Source organism: Eurytemora carolleeae, unplaced genomic scaffold (genome assembly GCF_000591075.1).
Source record: "Eurytemora carolleeae unplaced genomic scaffold, Eaff_2.0 scaffold1745, whole genome shotgun sequence".
Classification (NCBI taxonomy): Eukaryota; Metazoa; Arthropoda; class Copepoda; order Calanoida; family Temoridae; genus Eurytemora; species Eurytemora carolleeae.
The window spans coordinates 966-15,783 of NW_019397678.1; the positions used below are offsets into that span (position 1 = coordinate 966).

General features: G+C 29.2%; 1 protein-coding gene across 2 annotated transcripts; it reads right to left on the reverse strand.

The window, feature by feature from the left end:
* Positions 1-368: 368 nt before the first annotated feature.
* Positions 369-10,180, reverse strand: LOC111715454 (uncharacterized). Of its 2 annotated transcripts, none has more exons than XM_023490778.1 (6): positions 10,016-10,180; positions 7,882-7,950; positions 5,436-5,512; positions 1,879-1,968; positions 1,342-1,387; positions 369-515 (listed from the first exon to the last, which is right to left on the reverse strand). In XM_023490778.1, the coding sequence occupies exons 1-6, from the start codon at positions 10,163-10,165 to the stop codon at positions 384-386; spliced, it is 564 nt and encodes a 187-aa protein (XP_023346546.1). In that variant the 5' UTR covers positions 10,166-10,180; the 3' UTR covers positions 369-383. The 2 variants fall into 2 exon arrangements, with proteins under 2 accessions (XP_023346546.1, XP_023346545.1); XM_023490777.1 differs by having other exon boundaries at positions 1,342-1,390.
* Between the last annotated feature and the right edge of the window lie 4,638 nt (positions 10,181-14,818).

The following is a 14,818-nucleotide window of genomic DNA, read 5'->3' on the forward strand; positions in this document are numbered from 1 at the left end:
CGAAATGATACTCTATCCTAATTAATTGAGAAATGACTAACATGTTTTAAAGTGGTTTCCGAAATAATATCTTGAGAAACAATTTCTCAAACCACACTAAAACATGTTAGTTATTTCTCTAACCACGAGTGAAAATGTTATTTATATCATATACCATAAACAATTATGTTTCTCACATCAATAATAATAATGTTAGTTATATCTCATACTATGAGTAAATGTGTCAGTTATTTCTCACAGTAAAAGTAAATATGTTACATCTTTATCTTACACTATTAGTAGATCTGTTAGCTATATCTAACAGAATAAGTAATATGTTAGTAATTTCTCGTTCTATGAGTTATATGTTATTTCTTACACCATGAGAAATATGTTAATAATTTCTACATCATTACCAATATGTTAGGTATATCACCCACCTTGTTAACCCCGTAATTCCCGCTGTATTTATTATAACTATTTGTTCTTGTAATATTTTGTTTGTAAACAGGAACATGTGGGGTCCGTGGCTCAACCTGAAAGAAAATAGAAAGAAAATTTAAATTTAAAAAACCTTTATGTGACTGTGGACCGTTGACGTGCAATTTCAAGTGAGCCTCAATTAATTAATAAGCGTTTAAGATTTAAAACGGTACCCATGCATTAAGCATTAAGACCAATCAAGGATCCACAATTGTTTATCAGAAACATTGGTTTACAGGTTAACGTTGTGAATCGGACATGGCTTGCAATCACCGTGCTTTCAAAAGAAAAGCTTACTTAATGTTGAAATTAAGATACTTTTTAAGATTATGATATAAAAAATTCACAAGAAACCCCTTTGAACACTTTAATTGAAGGATTACTCAAATCAGAATTATCGTCAATTTGATATTAATCTTAAATAACGTAAAAATAAATTGACATTGAATTAATCAACTTAAAAAAGTTAACGTGATAGGCTAACCGTAAATGTTAGGATATTAATAAATATCACATAAAATTCATTAACTATTCTGTTGAAAACAATATTTGTTTGTGAAACGAGTTGAATTCAACGTAAAAAGGCCATTTATATTTCTAAACCATAACATGTTTAGTATAGAATTAAAGTTAAAAGCTTTAGATTATTTGTAGGAATGGAAGAAAATTTCATGAAAAAGAAGTTTTGAAAAAATCATAATATATAATTAATGTGTGGTATTTCTAACATGACTCCAAAAGAGGTTTTTGTCCGATGGAGTGTTAAAAACAAAACAAAATTTAGGTTTGTTAAAAATGTTGGAACTCCACAATCAAAAACAAACAAATCCGAATAATTTTACGTCATTGTTCCTAATAGAAATATAAAAGTAAAAGTACCTCAACTGGTCTTAAAGGGTAGCTCTTGTCCCAGCCAACAGGACTTCTTCTTAAAATAAACATTAATCACATTGAAAATGGGGTTAGTTAATAATCAAATGAATGATAATGATAATTTTCTTTCTTAAAAACTGATAAATTCTGAAGTTTCAATTCTGGAAATCACTTTTAAGAGTTAACCATGATCTAGATTTATAATTTTTTGAGTAGAAAACTAAGGATTTCTTCAATATTTTAGCTCAGACAAAGGTGAAAAGGGTATTGGTGTGAATATAGCATGTCCTTCTTCAATTGGAGTGTCACGAACAATTATATTGAAAAGCTAAAAGGCTTTCAACCTAAAACAGTGAACTTCTTGACTTTAAAGTTAAAAGTAACTTTTGTCCAAATATTTGGAATGCATAGATTTAAATTAATAGTAAAATGCAGGGTTACTTATAAAAAAGAGACATAGAGAGGTGTAGGTGGTCATTAAGTATCATCTTTTGTAGATAACTCTTAAATAGTTTGCAAAATATATACAATAATATAATTTACCTTGAATTCCTTGTATTACTGGTTTTGCTTCGCTCTTGGAAAATCTGACGCACTTGACCCCCACCTAGGACAGGCCGACCCGCAAACATACTAGAATTATTTATTATTATTCATCAATATTCACCAACATTCATCAAGTATAACAGCATATTCATCAATTTTTAATATTTTCATTATATTAACTAGAAAAAAAAACTCGACTAAATCCCAATTTAAAGAAAATGAAAAATTAATGTTGAGAATGATAATTGATACCACGCGAGATATTTTAAACAGTGAATTCTGTTAGATCAAATAATCTAAGTTTGAAATATAAAAATTTACCCTATAAGGTTGCAAAGATATAGGATTTCGAAAATATGAGTTGGTGGCAAGAACTAAATTTCTTTGGAGTATTGGTTACTTGATTAAGTTTTAATGACCTTTCAACCACAATGCAGGGTTTAATTTCAAGAGAACTAAGCCTAAAATATTCCAGAAAACATTTTTTTAAGTATGGGTCTTTACACTCCGTTTTCAAATAAATAAATAAAACAGCTCTCTTTTTATACCTCCGGCCCCTTCCTTGACAGTCTTTGCAAGAAACTAAATTTAAACATTTCTATCTTTAATTTACATGAATTGACTCTCAGATTCTAATCCTATAAAATTTGCTAACCCAATGTCGTAGACCTTAGATATTTCAAACTATTTGTTCAGGTATATCAACTTATCTAATTTTGAAAAATCAAAGGTTTACACTAACAGGTTGCAAATAAAAAAGAGATTATAAACTTTTTAATCCTATTAAATCTAACAATTAAAAAGAAAACTAAGATATTTAAAAAAACCTGCCCTTCCCCACAAATTCAAGAAAATATTTGCAAATTATTGCGATGTGCTAATTTGGATTCTTTTGCAAGCATTGAGACTCCAATCTCGAATTTTCAGAATTTCACGGAATAAAAGAAACCCTAATTACACCTTCACAGTGATTATGCAGTTTGAAGTTTTACATCATTATACAACTACCAGACAATAAAAGTTTAGACATTTTTAAAATTCTAAGATAGCAAAGCTAAGTTTTACAATAATTATTGTTGTCTAAGTTTGTGAGGCATCACATTTTATTTAAATTATCTTTTTATACTTTTTTTGTTTAAAATTTCATATTTTCAAGTCATACTAGATTAATTTTTGTGTTTTGTTTTTGAAAACCTTGTATATTTAGTTTGCTGCATTGTCATTAAGAAGGAGTTTGCAACTTTTAAAACTACTGTCATTGGTTAAAAACTTTTTCGAAACCACATTTGTAAGCACAGGATTGATTTGTTGTGTTTATACTTTTATCTCTTGGATGAGAACACGCTTTTGAATTAAGATAAGACTATAGTGAAATCCATAAGAGATGTTTAAACAAAGGATTTAAGAAAACGAGTCAAACGACTTAAATTAAAGGCCAGAGGGTTAGGGTATCCTAAAATTTGACCACAAGAACTCTCTAAAATGAAAACAAAACACTCCAGTATTATCGCAATTAATCTACAAAGATAACTGATTCTTTTTTTTCGTTTTTTAGTTAACAGCTGATGTCAGATAATTTTTTTTTCACAAAGAATAATAATCATTTGAGAACCAAAAACCAAAAAAAAATAAAAATAGATATGACCATAGATAAAAGGTATACATAAATTTATTAAAAAATACCTCCCTTGCTTTTTAAAAACATTTTCCCCCTAAATCCCTGGTGATAGCTCTAATTCTCAAGAATATGATAAAACAAAACGGCAGCATTTGTTCAGAAAGTCAATTTTTAAGAATATTTAAAAAAAGAAATCTGCCTCCACATCTGATAAAAAATATTAATTTGATTAAATTGTTTTTAAACATTTGAAATAATTTGAAATGATTTAAAAAATACAGCGATTTATGAGAGATTATTGCTACATCATTTTTATTGATATTGGATAAAAGTATTTGTTTACTTTAGCTTCAAGGTCTCAAGATAGACAGAGTTCACCTTAAACCTAAGTTTTTGCATATAATATTTCTAGGAACGTCTAAATATATTTTCTCTAGACTACTTTCTGTCTCAAGTGTCTAAAAAAATGTAAAATCACCCCCCCCCCTTCAGTGTTTGCAGGAAAAACCTTTAAAATCTTAAAAGTTCCGTTGCAGATCGACCACGACAAACCAAAATAAATTGAACGTAAGATTAAAATCTTTTATGTTCTCAATGTTTTAAATTCCCCAAATGTAAACGGATAAAATTTCGTAAACTTGTGCGTAAACTTGTGCGTAAAATCAAAACAGAGGAGTTAAGAGGCCGCAAAGTTGCATAAATTAGACCTTCTTCTGTTCAGTTCAGTTTGTGATTGATATAGAAACTGGACAGATAATGAAAAATAACAGGAAAAAGGAAGAGAAACCCGTTCTTATTCTGAGTAGAAATTTTATGAATTTTGTTCATTTTAAACCAGGTTTAACTAAAAACATAAATGTTCTGTGGAAACAATTGAAATGTGTTAGTTTTTTTCGGCTTAAGATCCAATAAGACGTCACCAATTCTGCCAGTTTTATTTAAACCGACAAGGTTGCTGAATAAATATTTCAACAAATTAAATTTTTTCTCTAAGATAATTTTTTAAAGGGACTGTGGTAGTACTTTCAGTGACCCTCCACTATAGAGAGGTATGACCATAAACACAAATCCTTTATTTTATCAATATTGCAGAAAACATTGTCTTTTCTTGTTTTGTAAAGTGTTCGTCACTTTAACAGAGAAACTGAAATAAAAATAATTAAGTTTTAAAGATAAAACATAAACATATGGACACCCTTTAACAATCTTTTTAAGAATTTACAATCAACAAGTTTCTTCGCTGTCCCAATTAAGCTGCGGAATAGGTAGTTCACCAGAGCTGAACACTTTAAAATGGTTGATCCTATCTTTTTCTTAATATCGAGACTAACCTAATCTTGTACTTGTATCCTGAAAAGTGTATAAAATTCAACTAATCAGAGTCTCGTACATGAAGCCGATAGATTTGAAATTTTGCGCGCCATTTAAGATTAATTACGGGCAGCCGTAGTACATTTGAATTTCCGAGCCGGGTCAACCTTTCCGGCCCCAGTTTGTACTGTACCTATCTCTATGGACAGGACAAGCTGGTGCAACAATGCTTCATATAGGTTGAATTTACTTTTACTAAAGGGCAGAGGTGCGTTTAATATACAGAAACGGGAGGGACTCTCTTTTTTAAACAAACCGTTTATGATTTTTCTCTTATATATTCAAGAAAGAGCGGTTTAAGAAGAAAATCAAAAGTGTGTCCATGGGATACTCAGATTAAGTAATCGGGATTAAGGATATCTCATTCTAAAGTTTTCAGCTCAGCAGATAGAAACTAAACTTATTAGTAGTGAATATACTGCAAAATTTCTGTGTTTTCTGTCCATGTGCATATTTGCAATCATATCTAAAGTCTAAAACTTGTCTGTCTGTCTGTTCCGCATTTTTTGGGGTCCAACTGTATAGATTAAATTTTATTTTTTAATCTAAAAACTGATAAAAGAACCTGACAGAACTTGACGAAGAAGTTAAAGAGTTTCCACTGTAAACATTCTCTCTTCCTAGTCGTGGAAGCACCGGCTCCTTAGATATTATTATTATTATTATTATTATTATTATTTTTATTATTATTATTATTATTTTTATTATTATTATTTTTATTATTATTATTATTATTATTATTATCATTATTATCTCCTCTTTTTAAAATTCCCGATATCATTTTACCTTTACATCTATATATGAATTCGGAGGGGAAATTTCTTTATAAGGTCCTGTACCTAAATCATCATCAATTATGAACAAAAATGAAAATTGAACTTGTAAAACAAATTACCTAAAACAATTGGCACAATGTTCTGCCCTACAAACAATNAGGGGGGCGGGGGGGGGGACTAACCTTGTCTATGCCACTTGTAACATACAAATAATCGTGAAATTAAAAACTCTAACAAAAATATTTCCATTATCAGTATCCCCTCCTCTTTCTTAATCATAATTACAGAACTTACTACATATCATTGAAAGTTTTCGAAAAAGTTTCTTTTAAATCTAATCTTTTATTTCATTTCTCTTGGTATTTCTTTTTCCTATTTTTTTTAAAAACTTTAATATCCTTCTTTTAGCAATTTTCTTCCGGCCAGGTCTACGCAATGCTAATCGTACAACTTACTAAATCCAGTTTTTTTCTGGTTTGCGAAAAAGATCTTTCATTAACCTTTCACTTTTTTATTTTTTTTTTCAACAAATTTTTTCATTATTCTAATTTATTATTATAGTATTTTTTTCTCGTGATTTTTCTTGTTAAATTTTAGTTCCTTGTCATTCTTATCTTTTTTCTTTTCCTATTTTCAATCTATTCTTCCTCACATTTCTTTAAATATCTCTTTTTTATTTCTTTTTTACTTTCCCTTTCATTTTCTTTTGACGCGTTTTTTTTCTTTCTTTTCTTCACCTTTCAACAATTCGTTATCTCTTTTTTTCTTTTCATTTGATCACTTCTTTTCAAATTATTTTTCTTTCTCGTTTTTCTTTTTCAATTGCTTCATTTTCCTTGTTTCCTTTTGTTCCCTTTTTCCTACACGATTCCCCTCTTCACTTTATTGGTATATTTTCTATAGTTCCCTCTACCTATCTCATGCAATACAATTGTATATATTATATAAATATATATATATAGAAACTATGGTAATTCATCTTCTATAACATTTTTCATTTATTTACAATCAATTCTTTTTTAATTAACTAGAAATTCAATTCGCGCCCTTCTTTCTAGGTTTTTAGGGCTCTTCGCGCCCATCTTCTATTTAAATTGTGAGCATGTTCTTTTTGTTTACATTTTAAAACAAAGAAGAAAAAAACTTTGCAGATTTTTAAAAAAAATTTCGAAGATTTTCAAGAATCTAATTTTTTTTACAAAATTAAAAACATTAAAACACATTTTTTTAAATTTTTATCATTTATAAACCTTCCCTGTCGTCACGTGATGTCCCACAACAAATTTGGGCCCGATCGGTTCAGCCGTTTTGACGTTTATTGGATACAAACAAAATAACAGACAAACAGACAGACAAGCCAAATTTATATATAGATTAATAAACAAATTGCGATTTACAGAATTTTTTTGATTTTTCCTACATTTCTTTTTATCAATTCATATTTCTGCAATACTTTGCTAGAAAACATGGTTATTCATCCTCTTTACCATTTTTTAATTGTTAGTCATTTCTATTGTAACTAACAATAAAAATATTACGATTTTCAGAATTGTTTAAACTTGTTTTCTTTAGTCTTATAAAACTTCTTTTTAAATATATTACTTTTAATGCAAATACAGTTGAATTACAGATAAATGTTTTGCTCATTTCTGAAAAGATTTTTTTTAATTCAAGCATTTTTCATCTTTCCTCAATATCCTATTATTAAACTTTTTCATATGACCTGAAAATATTAGTTTTGAAATAAACTGAATATACTGCCATTATTATGCTGCACAATCAAAAAAAAATGCTTAGAACAGATCAAAAGTTGTATAGTTTTCCCTCTAGAAAACTTTCCCCCTTCCCCATGTACCCTATCTCTCCTTTTCAGCCACCCCTCACCCTCGTCTCCATTTCCCTCCCAAATTCTTCAATAATACCCTCTTTTATTCCCTTCTTGGACAATGACAGTTTTCAAGATTTCTAAAAAGTTGGTTCTCGACCTTCTCTTATACCTTCTAGTTTTATTATGTTATTTTCATCCATGTTATTAATATTTTTATTATTATTATCATTATTGTTATTATTATTTTTAATATTATTATTATTATTATCATTATTATTTTTATCATTATCATAGTTATTATTATTGTTAGTATTATTATTATTCTTATCTGAATTATTACTATTATTACTATAAATATTATTATTATTACTATTACTATTGTTATTGCTATTAATTGAGATCAGTACCTTTCTATCCTCCAACAGGTTAAATAGTTTCTCCTCTTTCTCTTGAAGTTGTCTGGCTTGTAGCTTTGCCTACATCAAAAATTTTAATTAATCGATTGATTTGATTTATTGATATTTTGAAGAAGTTAAAACGGACTGTAGACGTAATTTCAAATTTCTTTTATGGAGTGGCATAACCGATTTACACTATTACATTTGAAAGATTTGTCTTATTAAAAAAAAATATTTTTGCTATAGAAACAATCGAGCAAATTGTCAGAATCAAGCATTTTTAGGCTAGAAAAAGACTATATATTTCATATTATTGATCCGATACAGGCTGTAAAGGTACCATTGTGAATTTGGCATTCCTCTCATAATTTTTTTAAAAATTAAAGTAATTTTTTATAGTACTACAATATCTAAAATATCTACTGTAGTATCTAGAAATTATCTAATTACACTGCTCGGATTATTTAAACATCTTGCTTTTTGTAACAAGTACAGTAAGATAAAATAACTGCAAAATAAATGTTACTAGTCTAGGCTAAACAAATTTGATCTTTTAGAGCTCAGTTAATCTTTTTTGTAAAATTTAATGAGTTGATGTGATTCATTAAATTCAAAATTTGCCAGTTCGGAAAAAATGTTCAGTCCAAGTCGGAAGATGTGTATCCCGTTTCAAACAAACTTACTTTGTATTTGAATTTTGAATTTTGAAACTCTGGTGCTTTTATATGTAAGTTTTTTAATACTGTTTTAGGTAATTAAGCCATTGGACAAAGCCCTAATTTATAATCCCTATTGCAAACCTGAGGATTTAAACTTTATTATTTGATCAAACAAAATATTGTTTGAAATATCTAAGGTTACGACATTGGGCAACATGTATCCTAGTTTTTTAATTGTAAGTATAATAAAATTTAAAACTAATCGTAATTCTATGTTGCTTTTTTAGTTTAAACCATAGTTTTAGATATTTTTCATTTATTTCTATTACTTTTCAGATATAGTTCACGCTTGGATAGCTGGGTATTACTAATACAAAGACCTCAAGATATAAAAACTAGATAAAATGACAAATATTGGGAAAACAGACTAACAGAGGAAGGGGGGGGAGGCGGGGGGGGGGGACAATAAAAAATTAGTAAATTCAATAAAAGATTATTCTCGAAACTTCAAAACTCTCAAAGCATGAGAGGTATCTACTATCTAGTTGAAAATGAACGATAGATTCTGTGATGACTATTTCACTAACAAAAAATAATACCCCCCCCCCCCCGCCGGTCCCTTTAATTTTGAACTGTATTTTCAATCGTAACTTCCAAACTTTCAAAGCATGAGAATTATTCTTTCAAAAATGAACAAAGTGGCGTAGGGATGACTATTTGAATGACACAAATTTTGCGCCCACATTTGATTTGTTTTAAATTTTTATAATGTAGTAATTTATTAATCGATGTTTGAGAGTTCTGGAAAATATTTACCCCTTACCACCCCTGGATGCTCTAGGAACAAAATTCTAAATCATTCAACCATTTTTGTGTAAACAGTCGCATGACTGGGATGATTTTATAATAAAAAGTATTATTTTTCTCTTCTTTGTTCTCGTGTTTTAATCAGTATCATTATTATTTCTAGAGGCGTTAATTAAAACTGCATTAGTCGCAAAAACAATACATTTTCCCGTTAGACGGTTCTTTTTATATAATTCGAATTAAATAAATTATAAATTCACAACTAATTTAGTTTAGTTAAATGTACTTGTGAGTTAATCTATACTTTTTATTTAATACTCTTAAAATATTTAAAGGAAGGATTCGTTATATCCGAGATGGAATTTAAAGAACTTGAGCCGTGGTTTAAATCCGCCAAAACCCGGTTTAAATTAAGTGCCGGTTTAAATATTGAAACATTTGATACAATTTTAAGTGGAACCAACCATATTTAAACCGCGGCTTAAATTTAAACCGCCGCCCAAATTCTTTAAATTCGGTCACCGTACTTATAGTTAAAATAGTTTCTTTGTTCATTAAATCAGACCTCAGACAATTTTGGAAAATTTGAAATTCTAACTGGAATTGTTGATGTTTTGCGTTGTTAAAATGTAAAAAAATATTTTATTTTCGACAAATAATAGCATTTACCAAATTACCTGTATTTGCAAAAGCCTGGATCCTCCCCCGGCAGCTCTGCCCCCGACTACGTCTCCTGCTCCTCCCCCGGCAGCTCTGCCCCCGACTACGCCTCCTGCTCCTCCCCCTGACTGCCTGTACCGGGGAGGAAGGGTGCTGAGCGTACTCATTTTAGAAATTCATTTTTCTGAAAACAAAATATGTAGATCGATGATTTATAATTTATTTATTGACGGTATAGAAAATTTGTAAAAAAGCGTTGAAATCATATGAAAATGTGAGGAAAGTATGGAAAGTATATTTCGTCAGAGATCTAAGACATATTTTTTTTAAAACAAAATCTTTATATTTCCGTGATAAGCGTTTACAATATAGATTAATGCACGATATTTAATAGCATTTTTAATAGATATTACATTTTATATCATAATTATTAAAATATGTCCAGGTTCATTTAGGACGAGATTTCTATCTGCGCACGAGGTTAAACTATAGGATAGAAAATCTTTTATATTTTCATGTAGGCAATATATATCGAAAATGCTTATAAAAAGCATTTCGAATATTTTAAACATTATATATAATGAAAGTTTTCTGCATTCATTTTAAAGGTTTGTGAATTTAAAAATCATCTTAATAGGCCAGTTTTATCATGATAAATGACCGAAAGTTATTAAGTCAAAACTTTTACCGAGTCAAAATTTTTTCGGTTTTGTGAAAATTTCTCAAAAATTTACGAGTAATATAGTTAAAAGTGTTGCCACGTTCTTTGCTTCTTGTAGAATCAAATGTTCGAGCTTCCTGCCTCTCGAAGATCAGCTGCTCCTGTATCTGAACGTTATACAGTGAAACCCTTAATAAGGAATTCATCGAAAGAATTCATCAAATGTCGTATTCTTCACTTTCTGATAATGCAGATATTTAGTTTTTTAATTAAATAATTAAATGGAACTCTTTAAAACTGTTCCCGCATATTCATGGCTATTTATTTATTTTCGAAAATACTGAAATTTACGTAGTATAGTATAAAACCCATTGAAAAATTGTCAAGCCGACATTTAATAAATTCTTCCGATGTATTCGTTATTAAGGGTTTCACTGTATGATCCATAGTTAATATCAAATTCGGTATCGAGGTATATGAGTGTAGAACTGATAAATCTTTTGGTCATTAAGACATATTGAAAACAAAGAAAATATTTAAAAAAGAAAACAACTAAAAATATCTCAACAGCGATTGAAAACATCTTAAAAACAAAAGAAAATATCTCACTAATAATTCAAAACCTCTGTAAAACACAGAAAACATCTCAAAAACAACAAAAAAATATCTCAACAGTGATTAAAAACATCTCAAAAACAACAGAAAATATCTTAATTAAGAACTAGAAAATGAATCATTTTTAAGGTTTGCACACTACTTTGATGTTTTTATATCAATCATTGGTGTCCTTTATCAATATGACTTCCTTTTTTATCTTTTTCTTAGACGAACCGAACCTGACATGTTATATAAGCCAGTAACGCCTGCAAAAACAATTTCTTTTTAGAAATATATTCAGGGTTAACCATATTTTTTAAAATTTGCTTTTCATTTAACACTTTCTCTTTGGAGTATTTATAAAATATAAAATAAAGCTGAATAAGTTGTTTGTCTGATTGCCAGAAATATGGTACCAGAAATATTCACTTTATGATATCTCCATCACTGGCTTAATTACTAATTTGTATACATACTTGATCTCTCTTTTCAAGGTTGATTGAGGTGTTTACGTCGTTGTTTTTTCCATCAATTAGTCTTAGTCCTGTTCTTATCATTTATTGGGTTCTATCTGATTCTGTTGGTTAATTTTGGGTTCTACCATTTTGTGTTTTTTTTAAGTAACACACCCTCAACTAAGTTTTCGGTGTGTTCTGCAGTGATTTGCAGTACTCTGGCCTAAGATAAAGTAACGTTTAGTGGAGAGTAAACCAGGGGCGGATACAGGATTTAAGTGAGGGGAGGCAAGATTTTTTAGGAACAAAAAATGAATAATTAGGAACAAAAAATCGTGACTTATAAGACTCAAAAAGAGTCAAAATTAATGCATAAAGACTAAAAAGCTAGATTTTTAAGTTATAGGAACAAAATTAAAGGATTAGAACAGGAATTTAGGAACAATTAAAAGATTGTTCAGGAATTAGGAACAAAAATATAGGATTAGGACAGGGATTTAAGGTGGGTCGGACACAGGAACAGGAACAATATTAGGAACATTATCAATTTAAGAACAAAAAGAAATAACTAGTTATACTTATATGCATGAAAATTAGGAACAATATTACAATTTTGATAAATGAGTATTGATTAAGGAACATTACTAGATGAACAATATTATAACTTAAGTCTAGTTTATTACAAATTTCTAATTCTAAATTTATCGTTAACAATAACATTTATCAAATTAGGAACATTTTTTGCCTCGAAATCTCAGGGGGGGGGGGCAAATATCTCCCCGCCCCCCCCTTGTATCCGCCCCTGGAGTAAACACCCTACATGGTATAATGTGTCCAAGTATAAATGCCAGATAAAAAACGACTAAAATAGAAAATGCTCTCTTTGTAAAATAAAGATTAACATTCTCTTTAAAACAAAATAAAATATTCTGTCAGAGAACTTTCATCACGGTAAAAATTAGGCCAATTGAAGCACATAATTTATATTAAATTTAATGTTAAGTTGTCTTTAAAATGTAATATTTGTCTGTGCATGATCTTTAAGCTGATAACTCATGCTTTTTACAAATATGAATCTGAAACCTTGAAATTTTTTTCTTGTTTCAAAATTCAAGCTAGAAAAAGTAATACTGACGAATAAGTGCCGCAAATTGTTTTAAGATTAAAAGACGATCTTCAAGTTTGCTTACAACTTTCATGTTTAATGGAACACACTATAACACGTAGGTGGAATAGGGGTGCAGAAGTCCGTAAATGGTAAGATTAAATCATTGAACAAGAAGAAAGATCAATTTAGAGGAAAAAACTGATAAGCAACAGCAACATGCAGTATTAGATCTAATCCAAGGATGAAGGTGGGGGGGGGGGGGTGAGGGTCAAACTCAAGCATTTTAAAGAGTCTTTTCACGTAACCTTATTTTGTTTGCATATCTGAAAATTGATTATTTTCAATTGTTGTTTCTCTATAAAAGTGACTTGCGGATTTGTGCAGGTCTTACCTTATTGTTACTTAGATAAAGCTATGAGGGGTAACATGGTGACTCGGCCATTCAACTTTTTAGTGGGGGAAGGGGGTGTCACTTTAGATGACGCTGATAATCCCTTTTAACTTTTAAGGTGAGTTTTAAATATGTTTTGGCGGGATAGCCTGGTACTATCAAAGCAGGAGGGTTCATAAACTTAAGAGAAAAACCAATGAGAATTGTGAACCTTCCGTTTAAAGGTGTGGAAATTTAACAAAAGTAGATGAGAGTATTTTGATCGATTTGGATCAGGTAAATGATTACACAGCAACATGAATAAGGAGATTTTATGTTTGATTAACATCTAAATTCAGATTATTAAAATAAAGCTGTTAATAAAAATTGAAAAAGATAACGTAAACAAGCTTGGTAAGCTATGCATTTATAACCGGTTGTCTCTGTCAACAATGCAGTTATAAACTTTTCTTTTTGACAACAATGAATTTATAAACTGTTGTCTCTGACAACAATGTATTTGTAGACTGCTGTTGCTTACAACAATGCATTTATAAACAATCAATCTGTAACAATCAATTATTATACTGTTGTCTTTGTCAACTATGATTTATAAACTGTTGCTTCTGACAATTATGTATTTAAAACTCTCTCTGTCATTTTACTTTTGTAAACGGATGCCTATGAAAACATGACATTTTTAAACTGTTGTTAACGATAACAATGCATTTATAATCTGTTTTCTTTGAAAAAAATACATTATTAAACTGTTGTCAATGTCAACCATACGTTTATAAACTGTTGTCTCTAGCATCAATACATTTTTAAACTGTCTATGTCAATAATACATTTATTATTTGCGTCTCTAACAATAATACATTTAAAAACTGTTATTTCTGACAATAGTACAGTGTACACTTTCACTGTACAATCATAACACTTTATGATAGACAGCAGTTTTTTAAAATGTCTATAAGGAATTTTGACAGCTTTTATAACATCTAAAAAGTAACATCTCCAGATTGTGACAGCTAAAGTTAGTCACAGTTAAGAGTAAATGAACCCTATTATTCCCTTCTTAATATCTTAAATCTCATAGCTGTCACTAATCATGATTGGTTTCTACTGCTGGACCAGGTAAGTTATATATCTAATATTATATATCTATATCATTAAATATATTCTGGTATTTGAGGTATTAAGAGCAGAGAAAGCTCTGCTTTCTGTGGTTTATATCAAACCAGAGTCAATACCATTATCATCTCATACCAAGCATTAATTCAATTGTTTCACAAGATTTTGAAATTTCTAATTGATCTTTTTTCTCATGATTTATGTATTATAATTTATTGAGTTAATGAGGAAAGTTTAAATATATTTTGCGTAGTAGTATAAAACATTATGTAACGTTTTCTATTTTACATGCATTGTTAGACAAAAAACTAATATTTTGTTAGAAATATTGAACTGGTTAAAGTGTTTTTAAATTACGAACGTTAGTTAGAAATCATGAATAAAATGTGAGAAATATCTCATACATTTTAAATATATTTCTACGTTCGTAATTTTTGTTCGTAATTATCAAACTAACCAAATTGGTCCGTAATTACGAACGTTTATTATTCATTA

Excerpts from the sequence above, each read along its gene's own strand:
- LOC111715454 (XM_023490777.1), bottom strand. The coding sequence starts at position 10,165 with ATGAGTACGCTCAGCACCCTTCCTCCCCGGTACAGGCAGTCAGGGGGA. Across the intron at positions 7,951-10,015 it reads CCAGGCTTTTGCAAATACAG|GCAAAGCTACAAGCCAGACA; the intron begins GTAATTTGGTAA and ends TTTTTGATGTAG. Across the intron at positions 5,513-7,881 it reads ACCTGTTGGAGGATAGAAAG|GAGCCGGTGCTTCCACGACT; the intron begins GTACTGATCTCA and ends ATAATATCTAAG.